The following is a 21280-nucleotide window of genomic DNA, read 5'->3' as shown; positions in this document are numbered from 1 at the left end:
TGAGCGGCGCGTTATCCTAGGTGCGCATCAGTGGAGGTGAGACGTCACGGAAGCAGTCAAGTCAAGTCAATTGACATGGTGTAAAGGGTTCCTGCATTAGAACCAAAAGCCAGTAGACAAGGGTACACTGGGTGCTCGTTTAGATCTCATCTGTTGAAGTCAGTCTGCTTCTTAGACTGTAAGCTGGAAGACGAAGCTGACCTGTCTGTGCCTCCAGCTTCCGCACCAGTAATCGACAGTCGCTATCTTTGGTACTAGAGGTATGTCGTAGAGATGTCAGAGACCGATTTTGGGATGCTAGTCTCCAGGCAGTAATGCCATGCCTTCAGGGTGGTGCACAGTGGCTATGGGTATCGGAAAGGATCATAACGCCAAATAGCAGACTCGCAGAAGCTCAATCCGAGTCGTCCTCCCTATGCCGCCTGGCTTCTTTCGCTCTGGCAGTCCTTTCTTCGTCTTCGGCCTCCCTCTTGGCTAGACTGTCGCGCATTCTCTCCTCTTGCTTCCTCCAGTGACTTCCTTCCTCATAGTCTGCGCTGATGCCCAGGGCTTTGCGCAACCTCTCGCTCTCTTCTGCCTTTGCTTTGGCAAGGTCGTGGACTTGGTGCGACTTGAGGCGCTTCGCATTAGGACCGAGATCTTTGCCGTCTTTTCGTTCCCGATCGAGTTTGCGGCGTAGGCCTTCGCACTGGTCGTCAATCTCGTCTTCGTCGACGCCTTCGTCTTCAAGCTTGTCGCGCAGCTCAAGGACCTTGACTTCGATGTCGCGCTTTGCTTCGTGTTCGAGGATCTCGGCATCTGGCTGTCTTGGGCGGTGTTTGGCGTGTTCCCAGTCTTTGGGGTAGGGCTGGATCTTGTCGCGCGGTCGCAGGAGGGATCGGTTCTTCTGGACGTAGCCCGAGGTTCCGCTACCTCTTGGCGTGGTGAGGCCTACGTTGTCGGCCATGATGCTTGTAGAGGTGGTGGGTGGAGATGGGTGTCGCGTTGGGGCGTGTCGCTGGCGAGACTGATGGATGGTTTGCGGAGAGCTCGGAGGTGAGCACGGAGGCCCAAGCGCAATGATGGAATGGCTCGCCCCACCAAAACTTTACCCTTGGTACTGCGCAGACTCACCCAGAGATGGAGTCATTGCCTTGCGATATAAAACTTAAGAGATTTCGCTCTCATCCCTTCTCACACAATTCACGACCACCATGACTACACAAGACGCCACAAGCGACGACACCACCTCAGGGCCGGTTGAGGTGGGGTACAGAGAACTGCCCTTCCCACCAGTCACCAAAGAGCACATCCTGAACTGCTCATACCACAAATGGCATCCCAAGTTAGTCCCTACTCCTTCCCGTTCTTAGATCTTCCTCTAATTGCAATAGGTACCGCGCCGTGACACCCAAAGCGCGTCTCATCCCCCTCCCACCCGCCTTCCTCGACTACCTCCGATCAGACGGCATCATCCTCCCTCCCGAAGAGAACGACGACCCTTCGTGGTCAGACAATGACAGCGGCATATTCTCGGGTGCGGACAACAACGACGACGATGAGGACGAAGCTCAAGACCCGAGCGCCAACTGGCGCGACACACACGAAGCCATCGAGCGGACCATCGAGGAATTGGGCGGCAAAGTCGCACCCAAGCTGAACTGGAGCGCGCCAAAAGACGCGACTTGGATAGCCGCAACCAACAGCATGGAGTGCCGGACACCAAACGACATCTACCTGCTGCTGAAAAGCAGCGACTTTGTCACACACGATCTGGCGCACGCCTTTGACGACACTGCCAACCAATCTACAACACCAGACCCGGAGATTCCATATCATCTGGTTCTGAGGAAATGGATCACGCTGAATCCAAGCGTCGAGTTCCGATGCTTTGTGCGGAATCGCCGGCTGATTGCCTTGTGTCAACGGGATCTGAACCACTTTGACTTCTTGTTTAACATGCAGGACAAGCTGCGCGATACCATTCAAGACTTCTTCGACGCGAAACTGCGCGACACGTTTCCCGATCCCAACTTCACCTTCGACGTATACGTACCGCCGCCGCACGACAAGGTCTGGGTGGTCGATTTCAATCCATGGGCTGTGCGGACTGATCCTCTGATCTTCTCATGGATGGAACTCCTTACAATGGAGGTACCCGACGCAACACCTCTCGAGGAAACAACTGTGCGTCTGAAGATCGCGCAACCGGAAGACAAGGGCGTGCCAGTTGAGGCAGCTAGTGACACCTCAGACGAGGATGAAGACACAGATGAGGACGACATTGAGGAGCTATGGCAGCCAGAGTTTCGCCTCGTACGGAGAGATGACCCTGAGGCATACGGCTTCTCGACTCCACAGTACAGTGCGCACAAGCTTCCGAAAGACGTAGTAGATGCAAGTAGCGGTGGAGAGGGTCAACTGCGAGAATTTGCGATGCAGTGGGAACAAGCGCAGAAGTTGGCTGAGCAACAAAGAGCGGAAGATAGTGAAGACGATTAGCTCCACGGACCTACCGTAGCGTAAGGGAGGAGTCATAACTGCATACATCTTGGCGTAAACAAACAGACGTTTGCAAAATCGTGATTGGGCGTCTGTGGAATGTTGGCCAGCCTCGTCGCGTGAGGCTCTGGGGCCGCCACCGGGACTCGCGGTGACTCGCTCCTGCAGGGCATCTGTTTGTTTCACCGCTCCACACCCCACATCCATGATTCGGCGACATCATCCTTCACTCATCCTTACAACAACACGTCGCTGGACACGTTGTTTTTACTTTTGATTAACTTTTGCTACAATAAATTCCGCTAGAGACCCATACATTTGGCACCATTGAATACCACAAATTTTCCACGATTACGATTACAACATGAGCGTGACGGATAGCAGCAGCTACAGCGGCTTCTTATCGATACCCACCGAGATACGATGCCAAATTTACGACTACCTCCTCACCGAACCGCACGCAATCACGATCAGTGCTGGCTACACTACGTGTTTTGGCAACCGGATACAGGACCGCGCCCGGAAGACGGATATTCCTGGTCTACCACTCGATCTTGCGCCGCTGGCACGCCGCCACCACGATGCCTCTCTGCTCTCAGTCGCGAAGCCACCAACGATTGCCGTCGAGAATGGACACATGGAAGACATTGAGGGCGAGAAGCTGGGCTTCCCCGCTGCGGTGGCGCTGATGCTGACGTCTCGATTGATCAATGACGAGTTGAACGATTGTGTTCGCAGGCGGCGACATATCGCGCAGGCGCGTTCTACCGTTGATGCCGATGGAGTCGTTCACGACAACGAAGAAGACCAGGAAGGCCTGTCGCTTTACGTGTCTTATCCTTACGGCGTCTTGGTATTGAAGCATCAGTACCCGTACCTGTTGAAACAAGCGCGTCGAGTCTACATCTCTGGCTACTACACACCCCAGCAAGAGAACCAGCTCGATCCACGAGATCTCCAGACAAGCCATGATGAGCGCTTGACGCCATCCAGCAGCTTTGCAGCACAATCATTCACCACCCCATCATCAGGACCAGCAACGAGCTTCACGCGCTCCTCCTCCCGACGAACAGCCCGCCACGGCGTCTCGGTCAACGCCTCGCGCCCGCGCCTCCGTCTCGACCCTCCCCTTCCCCGCGAATCCCGCCAAACAACCAGCATACACACAGCCTTCCCTTCCTTCTCCGCCTCCACCTCAGCCGAAGCCCCCGCCGCCCTCGCACACCTCATCACGACCCTCTTCCCCAAACACTCCACGCCCCTCACAAAACTTACAACCCGCATCCTCTTCCCAGGCGAAGACTCGTACGGCTCCGTCTGGGGCGACGACAACAGCCCTGTCTCGCACATCCTGCGCAGTATCCGCGGCGGCAAGATCGATATGAAGGTCCTGAGGGGTAGTCTCGGAACGGGCCTTAGGTTGACGGCTAGGCCGAAGCCTGAAACCAGGATTGTGAGTACGAGTTGGGTCAATTGGAAGAAGGGGGATATTGCGGCGAGGGGTGCGGCGGGGACGGTGAGGAGGGCGGGTGGGAGATTGGGTGTGAGTGATTTGGATGCGTTTTTGATGGGTGAGGAGGGGGCTTAGGATGTCTGTTATTGTTTACGGAGAGGACAAGGGTGTTTGTGAAGGACTGGCACGGCTACTGTGTGGCATGCATGTGCGGTTTCCTGGACTGCTGACTATATATTTCTCTTTGTACGATACATTCAGCGAGATATCTTTTATGTTTATCCGAACGAGCGGTCCACCAGACCATATGAATAGTCTGCTGGGTTTCAGCCTCTTCTCTTCAGTTCCTGGTATCCTCCTTCGCTATCGTGCTGTGCTGGATCCATTTCCATTCCAATTGCGCACTCTTTGGTTTTGAGTGCATTGCACGACGTGCTCTTTAACCCTTTTGCCCTCTTCATGTGACGATAAGACAATGTCTTTGTCCGCAGTTGGAGTAGTCTGGCGAAGCGAGGGACAAGGTCTTCCTCCATTCAGAGCTGATCGGATGTAGAGGAGCGATGGACGCGAGAAGTCTCTTCTCTAATGTCTTGAGCGAATGTAAGGCCAGACTCGGGCTTTTGGAGTTGACGGAAGATCGCAGACTGTCGTGCGTTGCGACATGACGTGGAGGAAATCATCGCCGGTCGCCATCGGCCCACATCTCGAAGTGCCGACACAGCAGTGAAGAAGAGGTTGGTCCTCTCATACCTCAGGTAAACACCCTTCTACCAGGTAATCCACTTAACCGACCCCGGAATTCCAATCGCCAAATCCCTCGCATCTGAAAACTCAACCTTGACTGTCCGATCACTATCTTTCGGATGCGTCAAATAGAACGCGATAATGCGCAAATGCTCCGGCACCTCCAGCTCCGTACATATATCATCTTCCGCTACACCCATCTCCACCCTCGCACGTTCTTGTTCCAATCTCAACGCCTCTTCCGCAATCTGCCCAGCAAGCATGCCATCCCAAAATCCTTCTCGTCGGGGATGGCTCAACATGAGCTTTACAGCGCGCTTGCGTAGTGCTTGACATGAAGACGGTGCGCGGACGGCGATGGCCCAGAGTGCGGATGTGGGACCAACGGGTGTTTGGAAGATGGGCGTCTGTGCGCCTGAAAGAGGGAGGAGTTTAGCAGCGAGTTCGAAGATGAGGACGAATTGTGCGGCCATGTCGAAGGGTTCGATGAAAGGTTTCCGCGCGGGTTTGAAGTCGCCTAGACAGGGGAATTTTTGGATAAGATCGGCTCGTGGGGCGCGGAGGAGGAATTCCATTTGGGCTTGTGTTAGTTCCAATGCCGTGAGGGGTTCGGTGTATTCTTCGCCGTAGGCAGGGGCTTGCTTCCAGAGATTGTCCATGGTGAGTTTGCCGCGGTGGTAGCGTGAGATGAGGTCGAGGTATTCGATGTATACTTGTTCGACTTCGTCGGCGGGGCGTAATTTGGTTCTTTGGTTGAAGGCGTGGATGCTATTAAGCAGGCTCTGTGTGTGTCCCAACATCGCATGTAGCGCAGACATACTCAGCGTGTTCGTTGAACTGCCCAGCGGCCTAGTCTTGGGCTTCGCGACCCAGGATGGTGAGATGTGCGTTGGCATTATCGCCCTAATCTGCGTATCGAATCCCACAAAGATGGTGCGTATAGACTCCAGTTCTATTGGGTGATCAAACTTTTCTTTCCCTTGGTCCACTTCGTTTAACATCCGGATGCCGCTGCGTACGTGTTCGATTGCGTCTCTTTGGTAGCCTTGCAAACAACACATGCTGGTGAACAGGATAGCGCAGGTCATAAGCGTGATCTTATCTGATTTGACTACTTTGTCGTTACTCTTCGGCTTTTTCAACAAGTCCTGGATTGCTTGATTCGACTGTCGCAAAGCGAATTGTAGGTAATTATCCAGTATGGCTGTCTCGGTCAGACGTGAGTCGCAGCCTTCGGAAAAGCGTCGATACATAGCGCCCAAAGCGATAATGCAGTGTTGAATCGCGGGCTCACGATGAGCGGCTTGGAGCAGTTCTCGTTGCCAGAACGGCGAATCGAGGAATCCGCGCAGATTTGAAACGGCATGCGTCATGAAAAACTCGAAGCTGTCTCGCTCCTCTTTGGTATCAAGACGAATGGCTGGAGCGATGAACACTGGCGAATGAGACCGCGTCAAGCTCCAACTTGATACCGACTGAGGTGAACTTTTTGATGACTCTGGAGGCGAGGGCGTTGATGGTGGCGGAGGTCTGAAAGTCGGGTCGTAGCCATCGCACGTACGGCCCGTTGAGGTGCATCGTCTGCAGTTCGGTTTCTCCTCATCACACTTGACTTTGCGTATTCTGTACAGATTAGCAAGAGGCCATTGGATGCACAGTAGTACTAAACGACGATATATTCAGCTTCAAGTTCATGTGTGGTGGGATTTGATGACGATGCGGCTTGGAGCTGAAGAATGGCTTATCGGTGGGCGGCGGGAGCTTTGCGGGCTATGAGCCCAGCCACGAACATAGTGCAAGCCATACCGCGCTATGGAGATAGGCACACTTTATAGTTGACGCAGCGACTTACTTGCAAGTTTTACAACCAGAGCGTGCTTTGGGTTTCCAGGCTCTCTGGCGTGGTTTACCGGATACCGTCGCCATGTTGGTTTGGTTGAGTTCAATCCGACCAATGAGAGGGGAGCCGGCGAAATTCAATTATACGAGCGAGCGTGTAGCAAGTACGGATTGAAGGATGTACGACCGCGCAAATGACATCGGTGGTTGAAGAGTAACTTCTGAGGCTGCATGACACTATGCAGCATTGCGGCGTGGTTGCCCGCACAGTTAGGCTACCGCGACCAGGCTCGCAAGCAGAGGCCCACGGCTATTATTATCAAACTTGGCCAATGAGACGACGGCACGACAGGGTTTGCGATCCTCCTGGGCGTAATGCCACGAGAAAACTCGACGGAGTCGCATCCTTCTGGACCTTAGTGAACCGTTATGATTAGATTGGGGTATAGTCCACGGCGATTGATGCGGGGCTTTTAGACCGATTGGGTCCTGCAAAAAGGCATGCACCGCGAATTGTCGCGTGAAGCGCTTGGTATCATTTATCAGCAAGCGGCCATTATCAGCCTTACTTCGTAGCTACTTGCATTTGCGCGAATGAGAGTCGCATGATAGAATTACAGTTTTGTGGATAGTTGTATTGTCGCATAGGCGACCAAATACACTGATCATGTTACTCAGAAATTTCGCCAGAGGTTCTGGACGAAGCCTTGCTTCACTCGCGGCTCGGTATGCGGATCCGTCTGCACGTATTCGTCCTTCATATCCAAGTCCTTCCTCATTCCCGTGTCAAGATCAACCTCGTGGCTTCGCCTGAAACTTGTCTTGAATATAACCTTGTATCCCACAAACATGATCCCGAACACCGGCAACATAATGTAAGCGTCGACAAATGTGCCTGCATCGAATGGGCTCAGCGTGGTCCAGCCCTGCACCAGAGCGAGGAATATGTTGGCTGATACTCCAAAGTAGGCATTCCACGGGTAGGCGAGCGACTTGAAAGGTAACATGTCGGGCGTTCGACCTTGTGCTTTCCAAGCTTTTCGAAAGCGAATGTGCGTGAAAGAGATAGAACCCCAAACAAGGAAGGTAGAGACACCGCTCAGATTGACGATGTAGGAATACGCCTGGCCACCTCCAGTGCTGACGTTCATCATAGATATCGCACCGAACAGGTTCGTGAAAACAATGGCGTAGATTGGGACTCCCCGGCTGTTCGTCCTCCCAAGGAACTTCGGCGCCATTTTCTCTTGTGCCATGAAGAGTATCGTTCGAGACCCAATGTAGATTGAGCTGTTCGCAGCGCTCAGGACTGTGATGAAGATGAACGCATTGATCAGATGCACGCCTCCTTGCCATCCAGCGTTTTGAATCGCTATGGTCATAGGGCTCTTAAGTGCGCGGCTGGCTCCGTTCGCTAGGCCGTCCGCATCCGAAGGGCATGTGAGCCCAAAGAAGAAGGCAACTCCGATGTATACGAAGAGAATTCGCCAAATGACTTGTCGAATTGCCAGAGGTACAGCTACCGATGGGTTTCTGGTTTCTGTAGCGGCCACAGCAACCGCTTCGACGCCGGCGTAAAACGTCGAAGCGAAAACGAAGACTGTTGCTACTCCACGGAAGCCGTCTACCCAGGGACCGGGGTCGTTCCAGTACCGAAATCCGAGTGCCTCATCTTGCCCGATGAGACCGCCAGAAGCATAGATGATGGCAAAGATGAAATAGGCGCAAAGACCCGCAAGCTTGATCAGGGCAAGCCAGAACTCCGCTTCGCCGAAAGACTCGACGCCCAACATCTGGAAGCCTAGGAATGCAAACCAGAAGATTAGAAAGTAGCCCCATAGAGGCACCTCAGGACCCCAAAAGACCAGAATAGAGGAGATGACATTGTACTCGTTGGCTAGCACGCATGCCCACACCAGCCAGTACTGCCATCCCACCGCTACTCCAAATGCTTTGTCGACAAATCGGTCGGAAAGCGTGACGAAAGCACCACCAGTAGGATACAGTGTTGTCATTTCTCCCAAGGATTGCGTAATGCTGAAAGCGATGAATCCGATAACGCTGAAAGCTATGAGCAGAGATGCCGGTCCTCCCTCTGCGAGGGCGCCACCAGTACCGACCAGAATACCAGGTCCAATGATTCCAGCGAGCGCCATCATGGATAGATGACGAGTTTTGAGGCCTCGCTTGACTCCACTGGGGTCCATTCGTTGGAAGTCATCGTCGCTATAGTTTGCCGTGGGCGACGGGTGCTCGGCGGGAGCTTTCGAATCAAAGAGGGCCATGTCGAACCGGAAGATGGTGGTCAGAGAAACAGACGCATAGAACTAGGCATACCACCGTTATAAGCGACTTCCTAGTTTTTACTTGGCGTGGGAACGGTAGATCTGTGACGAATAATAGCGTACTATGGCTTGGTGCATGTTGCGATTTTTACTGTGGATTGCGCGATGACAGGGTCTGAGTAGTTTCGTAGCATTCTGACGAAAAGCGACCATGAGCAGAAGCGCTCCAAAGCTGAAAGACTACATATCGTCCCAACTTTGGACCGTTTGTTGCCGTGTTGATTGATGGCATCAGAGTAGGATAACAACCGGGTGGCGGGGGCAGAATAGCAGTTGCGATAAGCTTGGTCCACCTTAGGCTTAGCTTAGTGGGTTTTCGATCCTTCACCTTGGCGGCACTTCTTCCGGTAAACCGCCACCCTTAAATCCACTAATCCCGACGCCAGCAACCACGCGGTATCATGCTTCTTTTGCCAGTGGTTCTGGATCCAAGCTTGCAGCAAAGTACCTAGGTGTTTGCTGCTTCACAGCGACTTACCCAGGTGTGCACGAAGGACGCAGATTTCTTTTCGTATGAAGCATTCATTGCGATTCGTTATACTCTACAATACTCATTATCCATATGTACCCGATCTCCATCATCGATCATTGGCGCTGAACCAGCCAGTCCATGTATTAACATTGAGGTAGAGTGTTCATCACATCCGCCTTAGTTCTTGTTACCAATCTCCATGCGCTTCTTGAGCTTGTAAGCGATGGCGCGCTTCCTGGCAGCGGCGCCCTGTGTGAAAGCAACAGATCCGCCGAAGGGACCCGCGGCAGCACCGTTGCGGACGCGCATGACGCAGACGTTGTTGACACCAGCAACAGTAGCGTCGCAAGTCATACCAGCCGGCATCTGTACCTTCATGGCAAACTCGGTGTTGGTGGCGAGCGAGATACCCTGAACACCGAGGCCAGGAACGTCCTGGGTGACGGTAGCAGGCTGCATAGCGGCCTCGTCAGTACCGCCTGAGGTACCATCAACGTCGGCAGTGAATGGTCCAGCACCGTCCTGGTTGATCTGAAAGGAATGAGTTAGAAATGTATGGAAAAGAGTAGGAATGATCGCTTACCTGGCGCAGAGTCATTGTGACGGTACCATCGTCAGCGCAAGTGGGCATGCCGCTTGTGGCACCCGCTCCTACTGCGGCAGCAACGCGTGACTCTGGTGGGCCGTTGACCTTGTCACCACCTCCACCGAGCAGTCCAGCGATACCAGTAGCACCGGCCTTGCCGCCAGCACCTCCAGCACCACCAGCGCCTCCACCAAGAAGACCGCTGAGGAATTGACGCTTCCTCTGGCCAGCCTGCTGGATGTTGTCTTCGACACCAACACTTCCAGAAGCACCGTTGTTCGCAGGAGGCGCGGCACCCTGTCCCATGAAGGCACCAACCATAACGGCAGCATCAACGTTGCCATTACCTTGTGTGCGACCAAGAGGACCAGTCTTGCCACTGGAGATTTCGCGGTCCCTGATGATGGCAGTGTCGGCTTGAGAACCGCAGCCGCTGAAAATTGGTTAGTAACCTGTTTCAAGAATACAAGGTTGAGAGACCTACTTGGAGGAGCAGTCGCGAGGAGTTCCGTCTTGGATAGTCAAGCCAGGCATGGTGACTCCATTGGCACCCTTGATCTCAGAGACCACACCGTGGGCAGAAACGGCAGCCGCAAGGGCGAGGACGAGAGCTGGTGAGAAGTGCATATTGTATGTGTGTATTTGAAATCGAGATCAACTCGGTGGATTAAAAGATACGGGTGGTTTGAAGTAAAGGTGAAAAGCGAGAAGCACCAGGCTAATGGAGAATGAAGTATTAGTAGAGGAGTTGAAGAGTTGAATGTTGATGATGATTGTAGAGCCGGCTTCAACAAGGCATCTTATACCTCTTTCCCATTGAGCGGCATTGTCGATCTACATCGCATCGTATTCTCCATTGGGATGACAGCCGCCCACCGCTCCACTCAGCTCGTCATTGGCATGTACAATTCAGTATGGAGACAGGCAGGCTCTTGTGTCAAGATGCGTTTTCGAAGGTCTTCCGGCAAGGCTAAACGTGCTTGGCGGCAGTGAGGCGTTTCCCTCCCATACTTGGCTGTGGCGGAGTGCCGATTATCCAGGCGCTGAGAGGTGTCAACGTTCCGATACTCAGTTTCGTCTGCGCCTGGGGATGAAGGCTAAAGGCGCCAAGGCGGAAACTCTCAATGCAAGATCGTGGATTTGCGAAACGCTGTCTTTGGAGTTGCAGAATCCCACTAAACAAGCAAACGCATGTATGTTTCACATAATACCACCATCACATTATTGACCTATCAGAATACTCAACTCACGTCAAAATAATCCATGCTGAAGGTAACGAGCAGTATTGATGAGTTACTCATGTGTGAGGCTCTGTCGTGGCGTCCATCGCACCGTGGTGTTGTTCTTGCTGCCCGCACCAAAACGAGTAACTCCACCCCGCGCGCATGACAAGTCGCACCAAACACGGTAGAATCCGAACATGCAAAACCACACACTCAAATCATCGGTTTCCAATCACTCGCGATTATCCTGTTCAGCATCAGCGTAGGCGAATACTAGTTGCCGTGATCCACCCGCAGCTGCATGATGTTGCAGGCCCGTCGCCACTAGCGTTTCACCAAACGACACGGTCGATCTTCAAACATGAAATGCCTGGTCCCTCAAACTCGAGCCCTGGTAGGATATGCGACGGATCCTGTGATCCGAGGCTGGGGTGGGGATTTTGGAGGTGGCTGCGATGGTTGGTAAGTGGATGGGTCGAGGTGTTGATGAAGTGGAGTGGCCGAAATGGGGCAGGCGGCGCGAAAGTTGGTTTGGGAGTTACGTCTGGTAATCGAGAACATCAAGTCAGCGCTTTCAATCATGATAACACTGCAATGGTAAGCACACACGTCAACCTAGGGAAAAAAAACTGAACAGGCGTAGAGCCTACATCGACGTTAGGGCACCTACTTTGCAGGTTTCTATGTTGATGTAGGCTGCAGACCTGTTCGCTTTTTCCTTCTATGAGGTGCACACATCATACTGGCTTTCGTAAGCAGGTATGTGACGTCTGGTTCTGATAGTGCCATCCTGCTCTGTCTCTCAAATTGACGGCAATGTCACTAGTATCTGGATCGTAGCTACCAAAATAGTCCCACTGGTGAGTAGCCAGCTAGCAACAACGAAACCACTCTGTACGTCTCTAGTAAGAGCCGACCAGATCACTCCAATCACAGCGCTCACAACGACTCCGCCGACAACGACTATACAAAGGCGGTGGAAACATCCTTCCTCTAGTTGTAACCCCCAGCCTATGCCAAGATCTGGATGCTCATCGTGGTTCCAGGGTTCTGGACGATCAATACGTTTAGGGATGTGCTCGAAGCCTATGCTACCATCCAAACATCTCGCGTTCGTCGAACAAGTGAATCGATGCATGAGATGGTCGTTGTCCAGCACAGGCTCGTAACCTCGGGGATTAGGCTTCAAGGCATAATGCCTTTCGCTTTCTGGAGGTACGCCACGCTGAAGATTTGTAACCTCGCTGCGCTCCCATTGATTGAACTACTCGCAGAGTCAGAACTTTCTTTCGCTACAGTAGCTGTCTCTTACCCTGACATAGTTGATCTTCTGGACAGTCCATATGCTCAGATTGCGGTGAGCCCACGAGAAGTTTGCAGCATACGCTTCGCGAAGGTTGGTAAAAAGCTCACGATCTTTACTGACCTGGGTTAGAAGTAAGTCATGGCGAAGCTTGAAGTACCTCTTCACTTTGAAGCAAACATGAATAAAATCGCCGGATGAAGGAATTGTCACGTTTGACGGGTTCGACGATGTTGCTGCTGTCACTTGCGACGAGGCGACTGGGACGGCTTGGGGTGGCACCAATGTACCAGATGGGAATGTGCTTCGGTTTGCAGTACCTTGGCTTTTCGCAGAAGATGTGCTTGCCGAGTTCCTCGGATTACCACTGCTACCTGTGTTTGGTACAAGCGCTGGGGTCTTCTTTGGTCCGTCCGGAACAGAAACGCACGTATTCCTGAGACCATCGGCGGGCTTTATGACTGGCATCGCTGTTGATGGTGTATAGAGTGTGGCGGTAACGTATTGTTTCCAGAAGTTTTCTACCGTCATTTGAAGTCGCGATATAGCCATATCAAAGAAGTTGTTCCAGATATCGAAGGAATTGTAGGGCTCCAGAGTAACTGTGTATCCTCCATTCTGAAGCTCTGTGGCAAGTTCTCTTATCGCACCGGGCCTAGACTCCATGTAATGGCCGAGTCCTTTGAACCCACAAGTCTATATCGTCATTAGCAATGCTTCCGATAGCCTACTATTGTAAATGTCTATTCTTCACAGCCAAGGAATAAAGTTTCGACATGAGCATCGCTCGACTAACTGACCAAATGTAGTGATAGTGCGATACTAATTGGGGAATCGAGAGAACGACACGAGAACACATAGATGCCGTGATGTCACGGCTGCGTCCGGAACCTGCACCAGGATGATTACGTGAAACTTTACTTACACAGATCCAGTACATACGATAGCCCCGGGCTAACTGCGGTACATCCACCTCTCGAACCATAGATGGGTTTGTGGAAGCTTTGGAGATGTGCGCCCTGGAGTCTCGCGCGAGATGCAGCACCTCTTTCGTGGAATCATTGTTCACAATGTGCGTAGCCGTACTAGCGGCTTTTGAAGTTGCTTTTTCTGCTCCAAATGGTACCGCGAATTCGATGACAGACAGTTTCTCTTCGAGCAAGAGATCTGAGATCTGTCCCGACATATACTCGCACACATAGCATGTTCCGATGACTTGGTATCGCCAGCCTTCGTTCTCCACCATGCGGAGTACAACGGGAACGCTGCATTGTGGGGTAAAGCAGATCACTTCTGGCTTGTCAGTTGCATAACATGTGTAGAAAGATGAGGGTACACTCACAGTCACCTGACCTCATATGAGCAGGACCAAGGCCCTTGACCGACCACCTTCTACTTCTGAATAATCTCCGACCTTTTGTCAAAGCATACAGATCCTCGAAAGCCTTGCAAAGTTCTGATGGCCGAGCAGATCTGTCTTTTCTGTTTTCGGAGTCTTCCGCCAGGCGACGAATGCATTGAACGATATCGAGGCTTGGATCGAATTTTAATTCCTTAGCGCTGGCCAGTAACGTACGAGCGAACTTTGGTGCATCATTGATGAAATCCTCAGACAGCCACGATCTAGGGAAAGGTATATTCAAATTGTCATGAACATCAGTGATGGCCTCCACTTCATCAAAGAGGTAGCCTTGGGTGGATATAAAGTCCTCAGTTATCATGGTGAGCCCTCGCATCCTGGGGTCCAGATGGCAGCCATCGAAAATGCTATATGGCGACGTTTGCCCCGGAGATTGTACTAAGGAAACTGTGTGGTCGTTTCCCTCGGCCTGATGAATTAACCATGGTGATGGTTGAAGCCATTTCCACGGGCGGAAGATGACATCTAGACTCCCGGAGTGTCTTATGCAAAGCATATAAAACGTTCTTTGAACTTCTTCCCATGATCTATCATAATCGGGAAATCCTCCGTGCGATTTCCATGCGTCAACATCAATCGCTATTTCTAGCAAACCGTATATGTTGTCGAGTGGATGCGACGCTTCGGCGGCCGAAAATCTGAACACCAACTCCTCCAAGGAGAGCGCGGGCAGTCTTATGTGTCCACTCTTACTAATGCAAGAGCATAGGTCGATGTTGAGTATGAAAGAAATGGCCTTATCGACTCGACTATCGACATGTAGTGACAGCTTGGTTTTACGCTCAGCGAATCTGGTGCGTGATGCACGGACCGCCTTCAGGAGCAATTCCCATTCGAGTGTATCATTGCCCTGAAGAACGTCGATATGATGCGCAAAAGCAAGTTCTTGCACAACCCACATACGTGTGAAGTACGGGTGCGTCAACAAAACTTGCAAAGCTTGCCACTGTGTGTCTTCCGCATGTCCAAATATTGGGTCATCCACGTCACTGGTCCTTGCGACGAGGCTCACGAACTGAAACAACCCTCGATGATTCGTAATTTCTTCTCCTAACCACACCAACACCGTATCAGCACATTGGAAGATCTTTCGAATGTTTCGAATCTGATGTCCTCGCTCGATCAAATCGGCCATGTTGATGCAGACGGCGTCAGCCCAAATCAGACGCACACGTCCGAAGTCCCGGATTCTCCTTAGAGCAAGCTCGAGATTTAGAGGTATTGGTAGTTCAGCACCATCTATGGAAATGGAGCCTCCATAGACGTTTGTCCCCCATGTGTATGAGACAGCATCGTATCCTCCAATATGGCCACTATGACGCTCGGCGCTCAGCGGTCCATCTGGTGGCAACCGTAGTCGTTCTCTTTGGCCTCGAAGTGGTGCATTGTAGTCGTCCGATGGTAACAGGACGAGTATGCGAGTTATGTCGTCCCTCACTGAATCTCCTGTGGTAAGATCAGGTAGCTCCTCATCCTCATAGACCCCTTCGAATGAGCGAGCCTCGTTTTTCCGCAGAATGTCGCTCGGGATAGGAATGGGTGATATTGCTTGGCGTACGTTTGGATTTGAAGTGCGCCAGTCGTCTCCCGCTAAGCGGATCCCAATTTCAAGATCGGGTAGGTCGTCCTCCTCCATTGTTCTTTCGGTAACAGTTTTTGCGCTCGTGGAGCGAGGTGGTAGAAGTCAACTCGATGTAGCCCAAGCGAAAAGGTTGGACTGCGGCTGAGATCAGTTTAGGCGCCAACGCAGCTGGTGGCGTTCATGCAATGCATGGCCAACCAGTGATACGGCTAGCTGCCCACATACCGATGAGCTCATCCCTAACGAACGATTGGTGGTCTGGTGGGAGTAAGCTGCGCAAAAACCCTTTTGGGTGGCAAAGGTCGCAGGACGTACAGCGAAGACGGCCCATGCAAGATAATACTACGATTTTCCCTACGTAGACAGTACATCCAACGCCATGCGCAACCCCTCACTTCTGCGATAAACTCCGCTAAATGGTATATACCCAATACTCATTACCACATTAGTTTTCCCGTGCCAACCGTTTTGTGCCCAATCGAACTCATAAAAACTTTTTTTTACTCCAATCCCGTGCCCCTCCTCCCCAAACTCGGCCTCCCCCCACTAACACTCCCCCTATGCATCCTCGGCCCTCCCCCACCATGCATCATATCCAAATCAACAGGCGTCCCCGCGCCCAGCGCGAAACCGTATGCCTCAGCGCCCTGCCCAGAGAATACTCCGTCGTCGCCTAGACTATGCTGTGGTGGCGGCTCCACGTTGAACGGCACGAAGTAACTGCTCATCGGATCGAAGAAATTGTTGTTGTTGGCATTGTTGCCCAGACCCATGGCTTCGAGATTCCAGAAAGAGTTGTTGAAGTCGGTGGCTAGATCGGGGAAGGGAGAGAGGTTCGTGGGGTCCATTTGGTGGGCGTGTGAGGGGTGAATCATCGTTGGTGAGGTGTTGATGAGGGGAAGCGATGGGTGGTGAGGGTGCTGTTGATGCGCGTGGTGGGAACCTGCGAAGTCGGCGAGGAATTGTTGGGGTGAAGCATGTTGTTGCTGTTGTTGGGCGAAGAGAGCAGCGGGGTCGTAGCCGGCGGCGATGGCGGCATCGATTGCGTCTTGCGAGGCCATGTTGATGTTCATTTGCTGCTGCGCTTGTAGTCGAGCGGCATGGTTTTGCTGAGATTGGCTGTTGTGTCGTTGTAAGCGTGGCAGATCTTGTTGGTTGGCCGAAGCGAGATCAGCAGGTTTTGAGATCGACTTCGACTTGTTCTTGCGCGCTTGTTTGCGTTGCTGATCGGTTTTTGACGGCGGAGACAGCGATGCGAAGAACTCTTCCACACTCTGCAGGTCGCTCTTGTGTCCCAATACTGCATCAGTGCCTGGCTCGTTCGGATTCGACTCAGCGGCGTCTTCGTAGTCTGTTTTCGAAACACCGTGCGGGTATCTGTCGAACCAATCACCATATTGAAATATGCTACCCTTCTTCTTTTCGCCGCTCGCATTCGGGCCCTTCAGCTGCGCGTCCGCGTGCTGACGGTACAGCTCCTTCAGGTTTTCTGCAATGTAGTGGAACATGCCCCAGTACTTCTTCATCTTTGTCAGGTATTTGACGTTGTATGCCAGGTACTTCTTCGATTGCGCTTCCAGCTTCGGGTTCTTCGAGAACACACCATGGACATGTACGGTCGAGGAGAAGAAGGCGGAGTAGCCGGCGAATGGCGCGACAACGTTGTGGTCCATGGCTTCGTTGATGAGCATCGAGATCTGGTTCGCGGCATCGAGCGCGGAGCGGGCGGACTCTGTGAGAAAGTCGTGTGGCATGTCCTTCGGTGGTCTGCTGCCTGCAGTCGAGGGTAGCGCGAACCGGTGCATGAACAGCATGATCTGTTGCCATAAGATGTGAAGATACAAGAACGAGTTCGCAGTCTTGCCTATCGCATGGCTCTTCAAGTTCTCCGGATTATAGACAAGCATCTCAGGCAATGCAGCCTTGAACTCTTTCGCCTCTTTCTTGATCGCGTTGTAGGTCGAATCGGCCGACCACATAGGCTCTGCCTCGCGTTCCTTTCCTCCCAGGTTCATGTACTTGATGAGCTTGCCCCATATGCAGACTAATCGTATGGTGTATGCCGAGACGCCCATGTTATCGCGCGGGTTCGCCAGTTGACCGCTGTCAGGTGGAACGGGGTTTGGCACGTCGCCTTCTAAGTTCTCGGTGGGCGCGTGTATCTCGTGTACGTATAGGTGCTCTTTGACTGGTAATTGCACTTCGATGTACTGCTCGTGTACGAAGAGTGGTCGGTCGGTACCGGAGGAGTTGAAACGGTCCATCAGGAAGCAAGACCACATGGTCCGCCGCCGTATTTCGCGATCCGTAGCGCTCAGGGGTTTCCTGTCTGGCTCGTTGACCAGTGGGTCGTACTCGTTCTCCTTGTGCAGTTGTAGTGCGTATGCCATCCTCTGCGCCATACCGCCAAACATCCAACTCCGTCCGCCTTGACATGTGCCAAACTCATGGAGCCCCAGCAGCAGGTAGACTATCAAGATGGTGATATTCGGTGCGTCGTATCGTTTTAGGGCAATCTCGCGCGCTCGTTCAGCCCAACTGTCGCCCCGTAGGAAGCATGGCTCTGTCCGTAGTTGCGGGTGGTTCGAGAATCGTGCCGATATGGCGCACATTGCTAGTATCAGTACCGGCGGAACCTTCCCAGCTGCTAGTCTTCGCATAAAGCTCGGCTTGTGCAGGAGTGGGTAGCTTTGCCCGTAGACAAAGTCAAAATACACCTCAGCCAGGTGTTCTTGGATCTCTTTCGGCGGCAAGCTCTCCGCGCCTTCCGTAAGAAGCTTGCTCTCGTCTGATTCCTTCCCATGCGATGTCGACCCAGCGGTTTCTGGATCTCCTCCTTTTGCTTTCGACCATTCGTCCAGCTCGTTACCAAAGGCTTCTTCTGCGGCGCGTTTCTTCGTGGTGGGTGTTTTGGGTGGGGCGCCGGGGATAGCGGGCTTAACGACGGATCTGCCCACATTCGCAACAGAAGGCAAGCTTTCCTTTGGTATCAGCTTGATGACACGATCCTCCATGCGCTTGAGCCTCTTGTCCAGCATCGCCATATAGTCCGTCCTCGGTGCAGCCTTCCTAGTGGTGACCTTGTAGACACACGGTATCCGGCTCCGCAGGCAGTGCTTGCAGGCTGGCTTTTCGCCTGAGCAGCGAATCTTCTTCCTTCGACATGCGATGCAAGCGAGAGGCAGTCGTTTCCTCTCCTTACCAGCCTTTGTCTTCATCTCGCTCCAAAGTGGCGGATCTTGCGCATCGTCCTTGCTCCTTCGCGATGTAGTCGAATGGTTTGTGCCGTCATTGCCGCTGTTCATGGCATGCGCCGAAGCATCATTCATCGATTCGCCAATTGCGAGCATACCCATGGCAGGTGCGCTCTCGGGGCTGGTGTTGTTTCCGTCGCGGCCGGGGCTTCCTCCAATGCTCATCCGATTTGGATGCGCACTCCCGCCACCACTCATACCCTCTTCGCTCATGTTGCCGACGCTGCCTCTGTGGTCCGCATATCCAGCCTCAATCTTTGGTTGTATGCCGTCGAAATTGGACGCGAATCCTTGGCTCTGCGCAAACCCCATGTCGAAGTCGGAAAACGAGCCCATAATGTTAGACGGACTAGTCCCAGTCGCATTCGGAGAGGCTCGAAGTTCAGGCAAGCCGAATTCAGCCAGCAGGAGCGAGTCGTCGTTGTCGAAGCGCGCGTGGGAGGGCGTGGCTATGGAGGTTGCGGTTGCGCCGGAGTCGGCCATGTTCTCGACGACTGCCTGCCGTCGTGGAGCTGTTGCGTAGCGCCGAGGCAGTCAGTCTTACATCAGGTTCCAAACTTCAAGATCAGAAGAAGAAATATTTCATATGCGCCTGCACCCAAGGCCCCAAAACAACATCGCAGGCAGAATCAGGCGTCGAGACGTCCAAACGTAGTGTGCTTGGATCGGAACGCCGGCCGAAGAAGGGGAAATGGTAAGCTCCGACTTCTCCACAGGATAGTTACGGCCCTTGCTTGGAGTCCAGTGGGGGCGCTAGTCTCTATATCAAAGCGCGAGTTGGGTATGTGGGGAGGTGGATTGAGCGTCAGCACGCGCGACGGGAGCAGAGAAGCAGCACGCAGCCAGGCCGACACAACTCGGGGCTGGATGAGACAAGAAACGAGGTATGACGACGGTGGGTGATGTATGAAAGCCTTCCAAGAGGTGCTTGCTGCGGCCTATCCCTCCGCCTATACTATGGCTGCATTCCCCATGCCGCCTCTACAAGGGACGGAAGCATGGCCATGTAATGGCGCCCTTGCGATTCGTACGCTTGCCTCCCGTCGACGTCCGATTAAACCGCGATCAAACTCGTCGGCCCACTCAAGTCACTGGCCGCACGTTGGCCGATGCAAGCCACAGAATCCTGCCCTTCCCCACATGGCAATCCTTGCACGTCGAGACCCGGTGCTGATTATTCAGACATCACAAAGCAGTTTCCAGTGCCACCAAGCCTCGAGCGGACTGTGATCGCCGCCCAGGCTGTACGTTGCCTATCCTCATACATCGCTGTAAGGCGCCTCATATGCACATATATGATGTATAACTCTACACCGGCTCTGCACATCACGAGCGCATCTCCGTGGAGCCCGGTGCGCTGTGGCTGGCGAGCCTGACGGCGGGACCCGTCGTGTGCCAGGTGCTCGCTATTCTGCGGGGCGCCCGCCCTGTTCAACGTTGCGACACGTTAGACGCACGCGAGGTATATGAGCTCTACATTGCGCTTCTATATAATCCATATGTCTTATTTTCCGATTCGACCACTTGCGTCCAATCTCCGGCTTCGCCCTTTCGCGCGAGACTGTGCGCCGGTCGCTTAAGCCTGGTGCCACGATGTTGCCTACAAACATGGGCGGCGGGTGCATCACGAGGGTAGTGCACAACCATCACCATCTAACTTGGCCAAGTGGACCATTTGCAAAGTAGGAAATGCGACTACCACCGGAAGAATGCGTTTCAATATTTGCGGCGCATACATACACGTTCGTTGTTAGGACCAGAGGTAGGCACCTGTGGGCTTTTCGTCTCGGGTGCGTCATCGATTCGGGCGTGTCGACACGACCAACCCCCTGCCCCCAGTTTAACGTTACGGACTGAACCATGACAGGCCTTCTAGCTGCCTTCTGCGGGCACGGTTCAGGAGTCGACCGATGATTTGAGATAAACCATCTTTCCTGGTTCGTAATTGCATTTGTCTCGAGAGGGGGCCGTTCTACACTGATCCCTGCACGTCACTCTCATAATATGAGTGGCTGATTTATCCATATTTTTTCATCTCGTGTTGTACACTTGACCACGCGCATATGGGCGAACCTCTCAGACGTAGTATTGGAATGCGATTCATACTGCGTTTGGTTCGCTGGCACTACACGCTGCAACCCTGAGGCTAGATGTGTGATGTATTGGGGCCGTATGCAGCTCGAGCCGAGGTTACCGATATTCGATATGGGAAGATGGAGCAAGCGCCTATACGGCCATACGCGACAGCCCGATCGATCCAACAAGATCAATAGATCCTGCTGCTAAATCCTGAATCCTATGCATCCCACGCATAACGATATCTGTAATGCTATATGTCATCGGGTATTACTAGGGGCGGCCTTGTTACCCATGCGCCAACGCCAGACGTTCACCCGTAAGAGTAGTTCCGTGTAGTGTACTCAGGCTGCTCCACATCCCGATGGCGCGTACCCGATGAGCCACGCACGACTGCATTGACACGAACGACCGAGCCAATACCATGGCTAGCCTGGCAGTGAGGGTGTAGTAGTCCCAGCGAAGGTGGAGTGTTCACCCTTTACGATCACGTCGATCCAAT

General features: G+C 53.0%; 9 protein-coding genes across 9 annotated transcripts; 2 read left to right on the top strand and 7 right to left on the bottom strand.

Moving 5' to 3' along the window:
• Positions 1–394: 394 nt before the first annotated feature.
• CWC21 (RNA-splicing factor) lies at positions 395–946 on the bottom strand (the record flags this gene model as incomplete). The annotated part of the gene is made up of 1 exon (XM_051497594.1): positions 395–946. One exon carries the CDS (start codon positions 944–946, stop codon positions 395–397), a length of 552 nt encoding a protein of 183 aa, XP_051352241.1.
• A 247-nt stretch (positions 947–1193) lies between these two features.
• On the top strand, positions 1194–2481 carry J4E92_006222 (uncharacterized protein; the record flags this gene model as incomplete). The annotated part of the gene is made up of 2 exons (XM_051497593.1): positions 1194–1324; positions 1374–2481. 2 exons carry the CDS (start codon positions 1194–1196, stop codon positions 2479–2481), a joined length of 1239 nt encoding a protein of 412 aa, XP_051352240.1.
• Positions 2482–2845: 364 nt separating this feature from the next.
• Positions 2846–4069, top strand: J4E92_006221 (uncharacterized protein; the record flags this gene model as incomplete). Its single annotated transcript, XM_051497592.1, has 1 exon — positions 2846–4069. The coding sequence occupies one exon, from the start codon at positions 2846–2848 to the stop codon at positions 4067–4069; it is 1224 nt and encodes a 407-aa protein (XP_051352239.1).
• Positions 4070–4701: 632 nt separating this feature from the next.
• Positions 4702–6051, bottom strand: J4E92_006220 (uncharacterized protein; the record flags this gene model as incomplete). Its single annotated transcript, XM_051497591.1, has 1 exon — positions 4702–6051. One exon carries the CDS (start codon positions 6049–6051, stop codon positions 4702–4704), a length of 1350 nt encoding a protein of 449 aa, XP_051352238.1.
• Positions 6052–7191: 1140 nt separating this feature from the next.
• J4E92_006219 (uncharacterized protein) lies at positions 7192–8802 on the bottom strand (the record flags this gene model as incomplete). Its single annotated transcript, XM_051497590.1, has 1 exon — positions 7192–8802. One exon carries the CDS (start codon positions 8800–8802, stop codon positions 7192–7194), a length of 1611 nt encoding a protein of 536 aa, XP_051352237.1.
• Positions 8803–9511: 709 nt separating this feature from the next.
• On the bottom strand, positions 9512–10465 carry J4E92_006218 (uncharacterized protein; the record flags this gene model as incomplete). Its single annotated transcript, XM_051497589.1, has 3 exons — positions 9512–9865; positions 9918–10353; positions 10461–10465. The coding sequence occupies 3 exons, from the start codon at positions 10463–10465 to the stop codon at positions 9512–9514; spliced, it is 795 nt and encodes a 264-aa protein (XP_051352236.1).
• A 1954-nt stretch (positions 10466–12419) lies between these two features.
• On the bottom strand, positions 12420–13112 carry J4E92_006217 (uncharacterized protein; the record flags this gene model as incomplete). The annotated part of the gene is made up of 1 exon (XM_051497588.1): positions 12420–13112. The coding sequence occupies one exon, from the start codon at positions 13110–13112 to the stop codon at positions 12420–12422; it is 693 nt and encodes a 230-aa protein (XP_051352235.1).
• Positions 13113–15078: 1966 nt separating this feature from the next.
• Positions 15079–15502, bottom strand: J4E92_006216 (uncharacterized protein; the record flags this gene model as incomplete). Its single annotated transcript, XM_051497587.1, has 2 exons — positions 15079–15105; positions 15131–15502. The coding sequence occupies 2 exons, from the start codon at positions 15500–15502 to the stop codon at positions 15079–15081; spliced, it is 399 nt and encodes a 132-aa protein (XP_051352234.1).
• Positions 15503–15948: 446 nt separating this feature from the next.
• On the bottom strand, positions 15949–19185 carry J4E92_006215 (uncharacterized protein; the record flags this gene model as incomplete). Its single annotated transcript, XM_051497586.1, has 1 exon — positions 15949–19185. The coding sequence occupies one exon, from the start codon at positions 19183–19185 to the stop codon at positions 15949–15951; it is 3237 nt and encodes a 1078-aa protein (XP_051352233.1).
• Between the last annotated feature and the right edge of the window lie 2095 nt (positions 19186–21280).

Source organism: Alternaria infectoria, assembly GCF_024043175.1.
Source record: "Alternaria infectoria strain BMP 0036 chromosome Unknown scaffold_9, whole genome shotgun sequence".
Lineage (NCBI taxonomy): Eukaryota > Fungi > Ascomycota > Dothideomycetes > Pleosporales > Pleosporaceae > Alternaria > Alternaria infectoria.
This window is presented reverse-complemented; position numbering and strand designations above follow the sequence as displayed.